This window comes from Poecilia mexicana, unplaced genomic scaffold, assembly GCF_051168715.1.
Source record: "Poecilia mexicana isolate PSO_F unplaced genomic scaffold, ASM5116871v1 scaffold_5, whole genome shotgun sequence".
Taxonomy (NCBI): domain Eukaryota; kingdom Metazoa; phylum Chordata; class Actinopteri; order Cyprinodontiformes; family Poeciliidae; genus Poecilia; species Poecilia mexicana.
The window spans coordinates 22,054,870-22,071,471 of NW_028263374.1; the positions used below are offsets into that span (position 1 = coordinate 22,054,870).

At 37.9% G+C, this 16,602-nt stretch overlaps 1 protein-coding gene across 1 annotated transcript; it reads left to right on the forward strand.

The window, feature by feature from the left end:
• Positions 1-3,885: 3,885 nt before the first annotated feature.
• Positions 3,886-14,463, forward strand: LOC106904449 (protein Wnt-2b-A-like). Its single transcript, XM_014968790.2, has 5 exons — positions 3,886-4,743; positions 8,002-8,222; positions 9,009-9,286; positions 11,158-11,422; positions 13,013-14,463. Exons 1-5 carry the CDS (start codon positions 4,583-4,585, stop codon positions 13,240-13,242), a joined length of 1,155 nt encoding a protein of 384 aa, XP_014824276.2. The 5' UTR covers positions 3,886-4,582; the 3' UTR covers positions 13,243-14,463.
• The last annotated feature ends 2,139 nt before the right edge of the window (positions 14,464-16,602 follow it).

Sequence of the window (16,602 nt, forward strand, 5' to 3'; positions counted from 1 at the left end):
TTGTGAAATCTTAAAAGTGGACAGAAATGTTATTTTGTTCAATACCCGATGTTGCTTCAATCAGTAAACAGTGCTTGTGTGGTACGCTGTGAAAAGTGAAGCTACTTAAGAAAAGAAAATTAAGAGAAGATTAGTCAGCAATGTCAGAGCACATATTGTTTCTGTGTCTCCTTCACACACACCCACACAGGCACTTGCTGACTTGGCTTTTCCGACACATTGAATCCCCCTCCTGGCTCATGGGGAAAAGGGTTAGCTGGTTAACGGAACGGGTCACCTCTCTTTCATTCAGCTCACCTAATTAACATTCCAGTGTAGGACAGAAAAGCTGCATCCTAAATCCAGAACAGGCACGCCTAGTCGTTCTGTAAAACCTCGTCTTCTCAGCTTCTCGGGCCTCTGTAAACACAAGCTCACACCGATGAGCTGTAAGAACTGCTCTTTGAACATCTCCGAAAATGTTGTATTTCACACGAAGCCCATTTGCATACAACAGCAAGTGGACATTAATAAATATTTGTTTACATATTTGTTAGGGAGCAATATTGAAGCACAAGTAGAGGCTTTTGTTTGCAAAAGTAAAATACCGCAGACATGTGTTACCCAACAGCAAGAATCTACAAGAAAACAAGGGAATATAAATAAAGAGGAGATATTCTGTGGTTAGTTTGAACATTCTAGAGGCAAGGCAAGGCAAGGCAAGTCCAAATATGATAAAAAGATACATGCTTGTGATAAAACACTTTACAGTCAAGTACAACAAAAGTTTGACAGTACTTAATGTTTAAGGTTTTCCCGCATAACGACCTCAAACCGCAATATATTTAATGAAGATTTTATGACAGAGTAGCTGTCATATGATTGTAAAATAGAGGAAAGGCAATAAAGATTGATTCAAAATGTGAAAAATATTGTATGTATTATAAGTACCAGGCCACCTACTTTGATACCACTATAAAATAATACTATACAACATATTGTGTAATTGCCTTCAAAAGTCCTATAGTTATTAGTCCACCTGTGTGTAATTTTAGAGGCCATGATTGAACAAACAGCAGACAGAGCAGAAGTCAAATTGTGGAGAAGTTAAAAGCAGGTTTAGATTGTTAAGCAATGTCGTAAGCTTCACATGGAGCACTGCTTAAGCCATCATTCAAAACTGGAATCCAAAGCAACCAATGAATCCAAGGCTGGAAGAACTCCAGTTAGAAGCTACAAAACACAAAGACAAAAAAATTCTGTTTACAAATATGAAAAATTGCAAGAAACATATCTTAAAGGACTTTTATGTGTACATGCAATTGAAAAAGAAAATATTTTCCTTCACTTCCTCCACCAGTATGAATTACTTTGTGTCTCTCTCACATGAAATCCTAATAAAATACTTTGAGGTCTGTGGTTATAACAGGAGAAAATATGATTTAGGGGTCATGAATGTGTAGATCCAAAAATAAATTGAGTTGAACTTGAAAATGACTGCTGCAGACACATATTTGTTTAGTGTAGATTTCCCAAGTGCTGACTTGCTCTACAACATCAAGCTGACCACATATCTGCAGTTCCATGTTGTGTAAATGAAATTGTGAAACTGAGGTCAAGGAGGGAGCACATAACCTGTCAGGAGTTAAACCATAAATTTACAGCCTTCTTTTTAAAGACTTGCCTCAAGGAAGAACAGAATCCCCTACAAATGTTTTCTCTGTAGACTTGATGCTGTCGCTTCTCTTGACTTGTAGGATATGATCACTGTTTGTCATTATTTTTTACCCTAATCAATTTTCTTCCTTTTGTCTGTTTCAATCTAAATTTATCTCCAGGCATTTAATGGGCCCAGAATAGGAGCAGAGACCCCACACACGGCCCCGTAAAGACCACAGCTGGAGCTGGCTCAAAGCGAGTCACCAGTATAGGGTGGGCTGGATGATGAGTGGTATGGCCACCATCACCTGCTGCCTGTAAAGCAATTTGTTATAGAGTTGTCACTGTAAAATCCATAGCTCGTCCCAGGGTAAAGAAAGCAAGGGTCACATGTAATGAGGATCCCTTTTTGGCTCCAAATCTAGATCCGACTACCAAAGGAGGACAAACAGCTGGGCAGCAGAAAGAGAGCATGCTTAGTGACCGCGCTGCGCAGAATGCACAATGGGCCTTTGTTTGAGAATAAAGGATTTTTGGATTGTATGGGAACGTATTTCATAACGACATCCCAGCTTCCAGATCAGCCTTATTGAAGTGGCTGCCTGAGCTGAAGTATTTTTAGGCAGCTGCATTGTTATTGACCTTTACCTAGATCCAGCACTAACACCCCTGGATTTGCACTGATTAAAATGACCTCTCACACTTCATCTGCACACAGCGGGAACATCGTATCTCTTCTCTGGGCCTATCTCTACCTGTCACATATACTTAAGTGACTCACTGAAGTCTCAGGGACATAAGCTGGAAATGTCCTTGAGGTGGGTCAGATGTTTCCAGACAAACCGGTCTCTGGACTGAGACTGTTGATATGAGCTGAACTACAAACATGCACTCCGGTGGCATTACAGGAGAGGTTCAAGTGCTTGGAACTGAGGGGAGGATATTTTACTCCCCTCTCCCTGCAGCACATGGCATGGAGGCATCTTCATTGACTTATTAATCATTTTCTAACATAGAGAGGCTATTATGGGCATAGGACCAAACATGGGAAAAACTGAACAATATGAGAAATGACAGAGATAACGTGTGCCAAAGGACACCAACGACGCCACATTTATGTTTTAGAACCGTCAATTTAAATAACCAATTTAGGTAAGGCCTTTGACTTAAGTGAAAGATTCAAATTTTCATTTCTGTAAATTCTGCTCACTTGTAAAGTTTCTCTGTAGAAGGGCCAGAAAATTCTTAATTTTGGTTTGAGTATCCTTTCCTCTCTCTTCAGGAAAATATATTTAGGAGCTTTTGCTTTTGTCAACGAAATTAGCTTAAAATTAAGGCTTGGCACATAGTCTGAGCTGTTATGCCATTAATGCAAAGAAATACTTTCTTATGGATTGAATAGTATGAAACACAAGTTTTTAAAGCAAAGTGATTGTTAGAAATCAACTCCTGTGGAATTGCAGTCATGGTGAAAATAAACCATATCCTTTCTGAAATAACCTAAATTTAGCCTCACATGCACAACACAGATTCCCCAATACCACTATTTATGAAAGAAGGATTACAAGGACTTGAACGGAAAGCAGCACCCTCAAAAACCCTAAATATATATAACATAGCTAAAGCTTTTTGTTTTAATGACAATGGGTTATCTTGTTTTCATTTTCATTAGATCTTTAATAAATCATCTAAACACTGAGCTGAAGAGAAACAGTTTTTGCCTCAAAACCCTCTAGTGTCTGCTGGAACGGTTAAGGTAAAGACAGATTTCATTCCGTGCATCAAAGTAGATCTAACATAACATTTTTGTCACAAGGACAACAAAACAAGTGCTTGGCAGAAAGACCTGCAACTCCTTCATTATTGCTGTCGGTATCTTTAGTGGCTGATCCACTAAAGATCAACTGTCTCTTCGTTCATTTTGGAGAAGCTTCTGGTTTTCTCAATGTTTGTTTTGCGCCGTATTTTCTCAAATTACTGACAACTGCTTTAGCTGTGCGGCGTTATGCATACGGCTGTATGTTATTTTTACACTATTTTCTGATAAACACATTTGTACAATACAATGAGAGGAATAATTAACAACTGCTCTTCATTGCCTGATTTTGATTCTGATAATACATAGGTAGCCCGAAAGACCAAAAGCTAGGAAGGTGAAAAAACAAAACAAAACAAAACAAAAGACAAAAAGAAAACAGAAAGAAAAGACAAAGCTTCATTCGTCAGTATGCTTCAATTTTAGTCCTGTTTTTTTTTTTTTTTTTTTACGAAAATATATGCTTTTGCATTTTTGGTGAAACTGCATTTTTTAAATATAATTTTAAAATCTGGGAACTATTCAATCTGTGGAAGGATGCGTTCACAGATAAAGTTTGTGTTAAAAAACAGAATTTTGTTTGCAAAAGTTCATCACAATGATTTTCAGTTCAAATCAAATTCACAACCGCTCTTTGCAATTTTTGGAGTCAGGCCAGGGCGAGGGAAGAAGTGAGGGGTGGCGCACGGCTGACGCACCAAAGCAGAACGCTGCGCCTCTCTGTGCGCATCTTCTCTCCCGGCTGCTGGTGGAAAGGCGAGCACTGGATCTGTCCCAGTTTCAGATATTCCTCCCACTGGACTGTGTTATTAGTTGAGTCTGTCGATTTTGAGTCCCTCCAACTTCTCCGAACTTCATCCTGAGGCGCAACAGGGGAACTAAACCTAATATTGTCCCATCTATTGGCGACGGCGCACTGAAGTATCACACATTACCACCAATCTCTAGTGTCAATGAAGGTGGTTACAGATGTGCTGATCCAAACTTCGCTCTGATTATTGTCTTTGGAAAGCTAATGGAGACTGAAACCACTTTTTCCTCGTTGTGAAGTTCTTTTTATCCGCCGATGATGGACGCCGGACAGTCACCGGGGACTTTCACATCTGACTGTACGTCTTTTACCAACACATGAGAAGAAGAAATATGATTTCCCCGATGAAGACCAGGAGCTTATCAGACAACAGCAGTGCGATGGCGATTAGAAATGGGTCAAAGAGGCAACATCGTACCAAGCCCATTTTTATTCTGCTCCTACTCATTTTCACACCCAGAGTTGATTCATCTTGGTGGTGAGTTTGATATTGAAACATTATTTTTGAACTTATGTAACTGGACATGTAACATACTAACTTAATGTAGCTGCAAAAAAAAAATTTGGAGGGATTTTTCTTATGCACATTCCTGTAAATTAAAGTAAAAATAAATGAAAGTTTTTTTTTTTTTTTTTTTTTTTTTGAGTAATTCAATTTCAAATTAAAACTCTTATGGCACACATATTTTAAATGTTTATTTACATGATCATGGCCTGCAGCTAATGCAATCCTAAAATTCAGTTTATCATAAAATTTAAGGACAACAAAGGTCAAAGAAAATGTCTGGTCAATCAAGCACAGTGACACTGTGGTCATTATACCAGGAGTTGGAATGTCAGGCAGGGTAGTAAGGTGCCAAGTCCAGGTATTGTCAAATTTCCTTGTAGAGAGCTGCTCAGTGACAAGATCCTGCCAGGACAAGCATGTGTAGACTTGGACTTCCGAATGAAATGCAAAACAATCTTCAATCAGAAAATTGTTTTTTGACCACGGAACAACAGCTTTGTCCTTTTTCTCCTCAGTTCATGTATGGTGCTTTGGATGTTGTTTCAGGTTCAGGAATGGCTTAAGATGAGTGACACAGTTATAGCCTACATCCTGACTCCTGAAACCAGACTTCAGCTGTAGCCCACACCTTGTGAATCTCCCTTGTGGTCTGACATGGCTTTGTTTCACAGTCCCCCAGTTGCTTGTCCATCATTCTCTATTACACAATTTTCCTTCCACACAACTTTCCATCAATGTGCTTGGACACAGCCCTCTGTTAACAGTCAGCTTCTTTAGCAATGACCTTTTGAAGCTTACTCTCCTTGTAGGCTGCCTGCTGGATAACTGTCAAGTCAGCAGTCTTCCCCAGGATTATATAGGTTGTATTATGGACATAACATAAAATTGTGTCTGTATGGTGTTACGTAAAAGCCAAATAATCTAAAATATCATCAAATAAATACTTAATATATGTATATAACTTTGTGTGTGAATTTTCATTGATTAGTTACTAAAACTACTCGAGTTCATCTACTTTATCTATATACTGTATGTGCACTCTCCCATGTCTTTAAAAAATCTTAGTCTTTGCATAGGAACGTCTTGGATGTGTGTTTATGTTATTCTTCTGCATGTCACTGCACAGTGAGATATTCCCTGCAGCAGCGCTCTGAAGATTAATGGTGTGAAGAGAGGTTCCCCTATCCACCTCTCATGCTCACAGTATAGGTGGCAGGTGCAGGCAGTGGTGCATGAGTGAATGGCCCTTGAAGATTTCTCTTATGGATTTTAAATGCCCTCAAAAGAAGAAGAAAAAAAATCCTGGAGAATAAGCAGCAACTTTAATCCAATCTAACCTGAAACCACACCTGCAAGAAAATGGAATCTGATGAGCTCTTAGTTTCCTAACCTCTTTCCTGTTAGATTTGTGTTTTGAATAGTGTTACAGTTAAAAATGCTGAATGATAATGTACAGGTAAAAGAAACTGTTCTATTCTCAGTTCAAGCAAACTGACAGAAAGTGTGTAGCATTTTTAGTCAGTTTCTTCTCTTTTTTTTTTGCCAGTATCTGCTTTCTGTTGTTTTAACAAGTAATTAAGACGATCACCATAAATCTCCCTAAATGAACCGCTCCTCACTTTCTTTTTCTCTGTGTCCTCTTGGAAACTCTCAGGGCTCTGTCTGTACATCACAGAATATAAACACAATAAGCATAAGTCGTGCCTCTGTTTTGTTTTATTGCTCTGGCAGATTGTCACGGTCAGAATGGGAAAGGACATCCAAAACAGGAGTGGAAACAGCCCGCTCTGTCTGTTTCTGTTTCAGTGGCCCGGTGACACAAATGGGGCTGCGATTAAGCATCAGGATGATATGCGGAAGGAGAACAGAGCTTAAAGAGGCCAAAACAGGGAGAAAGAGGAGAGGGGTGCCTAGTGCGATCGTATGGTTGATCTGAGCTCTCACTTATACTGGAGGTGGCTGTTGATAAGTGAAGCCCACCAACAATGCCGCATATGATCCGTACTCATGGGCTGCTGAAAAACTCAGGGATAATAAACAGAATTTGTTTTTGTTTTTTGTTGTTTGTTTTTTTGCAGCGTTTTTCCAGTTGGAGTTTCCCACAGCTGCCTGAACATTTAATCGTATCAAACAAGAAACAAACTTAAACAATGAACATTTTTACATTTTTATCTTGTCTGTTAGCAAGCAGATAATGAACTTAACTACAAAAGTCTTTCACAGGATGAAGTGAGTTTGGAAGAAGAAAAAAACTATTGATTGTTCCACTAATTATGTTCTCAGTTTACTTTAGTGTTTGAGTTTACACTTCTCATTTATACAGCTATTTTTTATTTTTAGCAAAAGTTTAAATTGAATTATGAACATGCAAATTTGAACATTTTACCAGCACCCTTGGTAAAATGTCCACAAAAGTCTTGCAGTAATTTGCTAAAAATAGCGACTCTGTAGCCCTAGGATATAACTCTTCATTGTTCATCACAGCTTTAGTTGCTTTTTTCTTGTAGTCATTTCCTGATTTATGAAGATACATACATTTGGCTTCCTTGGTATATTTTCTATTCTATCCCATCTTGAAATGTTGCTAAAACAAGTGAGACATCAGATCATGGAAACAGATGATTAAAAACTTATTCTGACACCAGTGATTCTGTTTAAACAATTATTTCACAATGTTGGAATAATTTTCTCTATTGAATGCATTCAAAGGTTAGAATTTTCGATGTTTTTTGTTCGTTCAGTGTAAGATTGCTCAAATGCAATGAAATATGAATTTATTCTTGTGCCTTTTATGTAGCAGAGTACAAGTTTAATTGCTAGAAATTAAATCTGTCAGTTGGAGTTTGAACACATTTGACCTGATCAAATTTATTCAAAATGAGACTTTTTTGTTCTTTTTTGGGATAGAAAACTTTGATAACTTTGATATAAACAAATAATATTTCTTAAATATGAGTAATGTGTCCACCAACCATCAGACATTTTAGTGCCTCATAAGTTTGTTAGGCAGATTGCTTTCCATTTGAATTTTACATCATATAAAATATATGAATGGTTTTGTAACCCAACATCCAAACATTGTTTTAGCCAACTCAAAAAATAAAAAATAAAAAATGAAATAGGAGAAAGCAAAAGTTAATCTTGCAGCAACAATCGCAAAGTGACAAGTGTCACTCTGATAAAACACTGCGCTCGCTCGCTCTTCATTCGCATTGTCTGTGACGGCAGGTACATCGGAGCACTGGGAGCTCGGGTGATCTGTGACAACATTCCCGACCTGGTGAACAAGCAGCGGCAGCTCTGCCAGCGGCACCCGGACCTGATGCAGTCCATTAGCGAGGGGGCCAGCGAGTGGATCAAAGAGTGCCAGCACCAGTTCAGACACCACCGCTGGAACTGCAGCACGCTGGACCGCGACCACACTGTGTTTGGCAGGGTGATGCTGCGAAGTGAGTCTGAGATTTTTCTCTGTGCCTTGCTGCTGTGTGACAGTGGTTGTTTATGTAGATGACGCTTGAGTTCCTTTTCCTCAGAAAAGCCGCATGAGTAAAGAATAAACTTTAAATCAACTTTATCCTGAAATACAAACAGAAAGAGAAAGTGTTGTGGGGGTATTTTACCATCTCTGGAATGAAGGAAGATTGGGAAAGTGAATGTTCTCCGAAAACAAGAAGCAGATTGAGAGATCCACACTGGTGATGTATAAACAGTAATAGAAGATGTAAATATTTGGGTAGATGTATCTGGCAGCCAGACAAAGCTTCACTCCCTGACATATCGCCTGTGCTTTGTCTCATTGCGTGAGCAGGAATGAGAACAGGAGGAGGGTGGAACAGCCAGACCAAATAACCCCCAGAATCTCCTCTTGTCTGAAATGAAAACACAGTTCAGAGACCCAGAAAGTCACCATCTGTTCTAATTGAAAAAAAACAAAAAAAAACAAAAACAAAACAAAAAAGAAAAAAGTAAAACGAAAATTGTTTGGCATGACACTGTAGCCACAACTTTGTCTGGTCCATCTAGAACAAATGGACTGATAATAGCACTCCTACTTAAAATATACAGAGGAAAGGTTCCTGTATTTCAAAACTAAATACTAAGTAATTCAAATCCTAAAATAGAACAAAATGACTGCAGGTGAGTTAGGGTACCAAAAAGGACGTTTAAAAGTCAATCAAAATAAAATTAAAAGTGCAGTCTTTTTCTCTAACACTGACATATATTTCTCCATGCAGGCAGCAGAGAAGCAGCATTTGTTTACGCCATTTCTTCAGCTGGAGTGGTCTACGCCATTACAAGGGCCTGCAGTCAGGGCGAGCTTAAGATCTGCAACTGTGACAGTCTCAAGCGGGGCCAAGCAAGCGACGACAAGGGCTACTTTGACTGGGGGGGCTGTAGCGATAACATCAACTATGGCATCAAATTTGCCAAGGCCTTCGTGGATGCCAGAGAAAAGATGGTGAAGGATGCACGAGCGCTGATGAACCTGCACAACAACCGATGCGGTCGGATGGTGAGCAGCAGCAGTTCTAATTTTAGAATTACAACTTTTGATGCAAGTCAGAGAAGAAATGATGTCTCCTAATTGTTTTTAGAGACAAGTCCAAAACTTAGAGGGACATTTTAAAACTTTGAATATTGGGAAACAATTCAATATATTTTCATAGGCTTCAGGTGAGGCAAGTTTGTTAGTCAATCAAGCAAAGTAACACCCTGGTCATTAAACCACTGCCAAAGGTACCATACCTCTACAGTGGGTGCAGGTGCCAAGTCTTTCTGGAAAATTAAGTCAGCATCTCCATAAAGCTTGTCATCAGAAAAAAAAACAAAAAGCATGAAGTTCCCTAAAATACGCAAGTAGATAGTTGTAACTGTGGACTTCAAAGACAATGGACCAGAACCAGTAGATGATAAAGCACACCAAATCATCATTGTCAGTGAAAACTTTACACTGAACAGCAATGTGGATTCTCCAGACTGTGGGACCTTGATTTCAAAATGAAATTCATCCCTTACGTTTATCTGAAAAGAGGACTTTCAACCACTTAGCAAATGTTCAGTTCTTTTTCTCTTCAGCTCAGCTATGAGACGTCTGATGTATTCTCTAGTTGAGGAGTGGCTTGACATGAGAAATGAGACATCTGTTGCCCATGTCTGTTACCCACAATGCATAAGGTCTGAATGTGCTGACTGCAGCCTCAACCCATTCCTTGTGAAGCTCCGTCTGCAATTATCTTTATTGCTGATGCAGCTTTTTCTTCATAACTCTGTGAACAACCAGTTTCTTCAGTAATGATTTTTTGTGGCTTACTCTCCTTGTTGAGGGGTCAATGACTGTCTCCTGAATATCTGACAGGTTAGCAGTATAACTTACTGACCTAGAATGACATCATTTAGAGTTTTGTTGCTTTGAGTTTATTAGCTGATTAGGTTGTGCCATCATGAATGTCAAATATTGGACTTTTCCACAATATAAAAATTTTATAAGACACCAAATTCTGGAGTTTTCATGATATATAAGTCATAACAAACAAAAATACAAGAAATAAAAGTTTGAAAAAGTTCATTCAATGTGTGATGGATCTACACATTATATGGGTTTCACTTCAGGAAATTAGCATAAAAAACTGGACATGTACCGGTACTTGTATATGAAGATAAGTGAAAGGAACAAAATTATTCCTATTTAAAAGTTAGAGTTGTCAATTACTTATTTTAATAGTTGCAAAATTCCTTCACATATACTGTAGTAATTTTTCATAACACATTCCTGATTATGATTGACTATTAAGATGACTAACAATTTTGTCACATGGCTTGATAAAAATAGTTGAAATTATGTCCAAAATCATATATATATATATATATATATATATATATATATATATGTATATATATATATATATATATATATATATATATATATATGTATATATATATATATATATATATATATATATATATATATATATATATATATATATATATATATATATATATATATATACTGCTCAAAAAAATAAAGGGAGCACTCAAATAACACATCCTAGATCTGAATGAATGAAATATTCTCATTGAATACTTTGTTCTGTACAAAGTTGAATGTGCTGACAACAAAATCACACAAAAATCATCAATGGAAATCAAATTTATTAACCAATGGAGGCCTGGATTTGGAGCCACACACAAAATTCCCTTTATTTTTTTGAGCAGTATATGTACACACATGCCTGCAGACCAAGAGGAAGATACAGAGTTTGTTGATCTTGAAAGATCACATTTAGGATATAAATTCAGTTCTAAATAGAGCTAACAGCAGAGCTGATTACACCAGCTGGCAACATCAACAGCTTAACACCCTGTCACCTCTGACCCCTGCTCTAGGCAGTGAAGCGCTTTATGAAGCTGGAGTGCAAGTGTCACGGGGTCAGTGGTTCCTGTTCTCTGAGAACCTGTTGGCTGGCTATGTCTGACTTCAGGCGAACCGGGGACTACCTTCGGAAGAAGTACGACATGGCCATCGAAGTGACGATGAACCAGGATGGGACTGGCTTTATGGTGGCTGACAGGGACTTCCAAGGAACCACCAAGAACGAATTGGTGTATGTGGAGAACTCCCCAGATTACTGTGTCAGGGACCGGATGGCAGGTAAGTGAATGAGTTTCAATTTATTGCAAGTTGTTTGTGATGTACAATTTTCTGAAAAGATTGGTTCAAAATGGCCAAATTGATTTAAAACAACTGTGTATTGTGATATTAAAGTCTCATACTTTGGGGATCATGAATTTATTTCAGAAATTCAATTCAAAACCTGAAACTCATATATTAATCAGAGTGATATATAAAATGGTAATTGTATTTTATTAATATGGCTTACAGCTTATAAAAACTAAAAAGCTTTATCTGACTGTGGAGACTTTCTCAGAAAATCTGAATATTACAAAAAGCCAATACGAAAAATTAGACTTTTCATGGAAATGTCTAGCCTACTGAAACCATTTAGTGTGCAGTTTATGCATTATACAATGAAATGCAACATCCATCTGGAAAGAGGATGTTGAGGCTTGCAACAGTCTAGTTTCTTTTCTCCTTAGCCCAGGAAAGACACTTGTGAGGTGTTCAGAATGACTATACCCCAAGGAATGTGACATGCGTTGCTCATATTCTAGCTACGTCTGTTTATGCATATTCTTAAAGCACTGACGATCTGAAAAGCCTGAAAAAAAGATTTCCCTGGACCTCTGGTGTTTCTTTTAAACATTGGGAAAAAAACCCAACAAAATCTAGATTTTCTTTGAATCAGTTTTGAAAAATGACAAACAGATGGTGAATCATGCACTACTTTAAAAAAATGGGTAGAAATCCATCCTCTCAAGTCTTGAATTCCTCCACAGTTTAAAGTTCAATAATTTGACCTCTCACATCTCCTTTAATTCCTGATGTTTGCTTTGCCCGGTTGTCAGATCCATCCCCTTCAGCAGACCGTGACGGAGTTCACTGTTAGCAGATTAGATGAGGTTAGCATGCACAGGGGACGTGATGGCACTGATCTTACAAATTCCTCTGCTCCTTCCAGCATTTAGCTTGGTTGCACTTTGACTGAAAGGGACATGCTGTCTTACCTTGTAAAAAAAAAAAAAGTGAACTTAATTGTGGCCCCTGACTTGCCTTACCTATCTTATGCTAAGATTTTCCACTTTAGTATATGACCACAATCTGAAACTATTCTGCCTGGTAGACTGAACCTTCTAGAATAGCGAGGGGAAAAGTGGTATTTTGGTTTGGTACACAAATCATTGCATCAGAATATCTGCTGCCGTTGGCCAACTGGTAGAAATACCAATTTCACCATAAATAAATTGTGAAATCTATGCTGAGGTATGTTACATTTAGTAGTGGTTTTTGATACAATGATGTTCCATATCTGCATGGTGGCACCGCTTGGAAGTAGCCCAAGCACAGGTTTGTCAGTTGTGTGTATTTATTTTTGTGTCTGTAAAATATACACTGGTCAATCCAGATTTTGATAACTCTACGCTGAATAAGGCTTTTCACAACGTTATTATTTTATGACACATTTTTGGGTAACACTGTTAAAGCATGTAGCTAATTAATAAAAAAAAAAAAAAGTAATGATCAGGAGGTTATATTTAATATAACCTCCTCAAGTTCAAAGTCTCTAAATTATTTGGTCATTATGCCAAATGAGGCATTTATACTCTTCTCATCACTTGACAGGCTCTCTGGGGACAGCTGGCAGAGTGTGCAACAAGTCCTCAAGAGGCACAGATGGCTGTGAGGTCATGTGCTGTGGACGCGGCTACGACACCATGCGCGTCAAACGTGTTACCAAGTGTGAGTGCAAGTTCAAGTGGTGCTGCGCAGTGGAGTGCAAAGACTGTGAGGACCTAGTGGACATTCACACCTGCAAACCGCACAAGAGGCCCGATCGGTTGGACATAAGTTAGCGAAAAGGCAAGGCCAAAAACAGCCGCAACAGGCTCAAGAACTTGCTCTAAAGATTTCCTATAAGTGGGATCTTGTGACTGCAAAGGCTTTGCCGTTTGATGCTTTGATCCTTCTCCATGCAAGGACTTCCTAAAACTTGAGAGGAGGACAGAAACTGGAAAAGAAGTCCATTGAACAGTTTACAAGACCATTTATGAGACACTTAACTTTTTGTTATTAAATGGGTGAATATATTATAAAACTATTATATTTAGATCTTTGACACAATGTATGCTTATGTGAAGATGGGAGACATAGCCATAACAACAGAAATACCGGATCTAAAGTAACAGGAAAAAAAAATGCTGTTGACAATGTCTCATTTATAATTGACAATAGACATGCATGTTGTTGTTTTTATTCTAGATACCTGAGAATTGGAAATGTATTTGGTTGGCAAAATAGTTTACATGGGGGCAGTAAAGCAGACAATTTGATCTTAAAACAAAAGTCATGTTTAGACAGTATTGCCTTTCAGAGACATTATGATTAATTAATTCAGGGTCATATGTTGCCAGAGCCTTATTCAATCCTGAGTAAGTAGTGGGAAGGTGATTTCAGCAAATGGCCAAAAAGTTGGTTTGTTTTTTTGTGAATTTCTTGTTAACTATCAGGGATGTTAAAGACAAGAGACTCTGAAAGACTACATTTTTGGCAGAAATTAAGATTTCTTTTTTTATCATTATTCAGTTATTAAGTCTCGTTTGAGAAAACAATGGTGATCCCGTCTTAGACGGCTTGTGACAAACCTTATGAACTGTCGGTACCTTACAAAGAATGGATTTATCATCAGTGACTATTACAGTTGCAAAGCTGAGTAAGTTTAAACAGTAGAGAATTTGGTGTGTAGTAGTTTTCAACGTTCATGCATTTAAGTCTGCCTTAAATAATGACACAGAAATGTGAAGCAATAGATTCTGGTATTAATAACTCCTGTTCAGGACAGTAGAATAGACTGAAAACGGGTCCATTTCCAAAATTGGAAACAACTTATAGTGTTATCATTAATTATATAACTGCTTGCCATTAAACATGTTTTGCAAGTAGCTCCCAACCAACTGAAATGTATCTGATACAGGCAAATTACAAGGGTACTACTGATATAATGTAGCACACACCTTTCACGTTACCTCTATATGTAAACAGAATTCTGAAATAAATAAATTATAATATTTTTATCCATCCAATCATTGTCTTGTCTGAGACTGGGTTGCAGATGTAACAGATCAGAAGATGCATACTTCTCCATGGCCACACCCTTCAGCTTATTCTATGAGGCCACAGTCTACTCCCATGACTGAAGGATCACATTTGTGTTCAGATGCATGTACTGCTTTGGGAGTCTCCTTCAGGAGGAGCATGAACTGAGACATCTGAATGTCTCCTTTTTAAGTGAAGAAGTAACAACTAACTGGTTTTCTTCCAGGATTGTTGTGCATTTAGCACCGTCCACCCTCCCTGTAATGAGCTTCCCTGACATGCGTTCCCACAGCATGATCCTGCCAGCTTTTTTATGATACTGTTAGTTCTGTAATTTCGACAAAACTCTCAGGTGTCACAATTGTATTTATACTGAGTTCAAACGACACACGGGGGTATACTCTGTTTACTAATTAGCTACCTTATGAAAGACCGTTTCACTGAAATTAGAGGCATCAGATTAAATTGAGCTCAATAATTATATAAACAAGACTTTTCAGATCTTTCAAGTTGTTGCGTATGAAACTTTTGCAATGCACATTATAATCTTGTCTATGCTTTTAGCCCAGTGCACAAGCACTTAGTCTCATACTGCTCCTTGAGAACTTACAATTTTCAGGAAATGAGCCAAAACATTACAAAAACCATTGTAATGGCTCAAGATCTTAAATATGACAGCCTAACATCTGGTAAAGCAGCAGTGTTAGGCCTTCTCAGACACAAGTCTTTAGAAGGGTTTATGGACCTAAATGAATTTGACAACAAGCTACGAACATTAAAAATGAAGAAATTGTTTCAAGACCACGCAATGCAAACAACAGCCAAGAGAAAGTTCTTTAAACAAAGCCAAATGATACACCAAGTCAAAAGTCAATTACAAGTAAAAGAGTCTGTTTCCAATTTCTTTAGTAGTCTGGGGTGGGTTTGTTTTTCTTAAAGATTAGAAAGGTGAAAGTTGTAAGCAATAACTTCTGACTGATTAAAAACGCTCCTGGGTTTGCACTGATCTGCATTAAAAGTTCAGCTTTTGAGTATGTAAATGAAGACATTTTAAATTTAGATATTTTTTCATTCAGCAAAATTAATTTTATCTGGTGATGAAATTGTTCAGGTTGGACTGAGGCCAGGTTCTTTTGTCCAAGTGAAGCTTTGGTCCAGGAGGAAATAGGGGAAAGGTCTTGAAGTATACCTGACAAGTCTGTATACTTCGTCTGTGAGTAGAGTGGTTGTCTTGCGATCAGAAGGTTGTAGGTTAGATTCCAGCTTCCTAATGAAACATGTTGATGTGCCTCTGGGCAAGGCACTTAACCCCAAGCTGCGTATTGGTGTGTGAATGTGACTCTAGTGTAAAGCGCTTTGAGTGGTCACAATGACTGGAAAAGTGTTATACAAGTTCAGTCTATGTACCATTTTAGATGCAATTTACTTTGCAAAGCTCATCTAGAAATATTTGACTGATTTTATACCAAGTCACACTTCTTTTATTACCAAAAAAGACCTCATGGCATCCTTAAGGAAACAAAGCTCCTTTCATACTTTAGCTTTGTGACTGTGGCATTCAGAGGACAAAAATAATGAAGCTTACGGTCTTAATTTATTGTTTAATTGGCTAAATTGTGCCAACAATAAAGGAACAGTAAACAGTACTTAAAACAATTTGTGTGGTGCCTTGTTCTCCACCACATGTGATCCTAGTTGAAGTCTGTAAATATAACAGGAGTGGCATCAAAGGAATTCTCCGCCAACAAAGTTACATCAAATCAGCATCTCAGTTTAACAACATCTCAGAGCTAAAACTGTCCCAGGGGCACAGAGTGGTTTATGTGGATTTTTTTACTGTCAGAAGAAAGAATTGTCATTCATCCCGAAAAATCCTTTACAACTCAACAATGTTTTCACTGAACCCCATGCATTCAACATACAAATGTGCTCTTTGTTTGGGCTATTCTTGTTATTCAAATTAGGAATTAATTAAAAAATGTTTCAGCGTGAGCACATCATCTCTAAAGTGACATATTGAGGAGGAAGCATCATGTGGTACAAGTTTTTTTATCAACAGTGATAGGGCAGCTGATTCCTCTTCAGTATATATATATATATATAAAAAAAAACATCACACA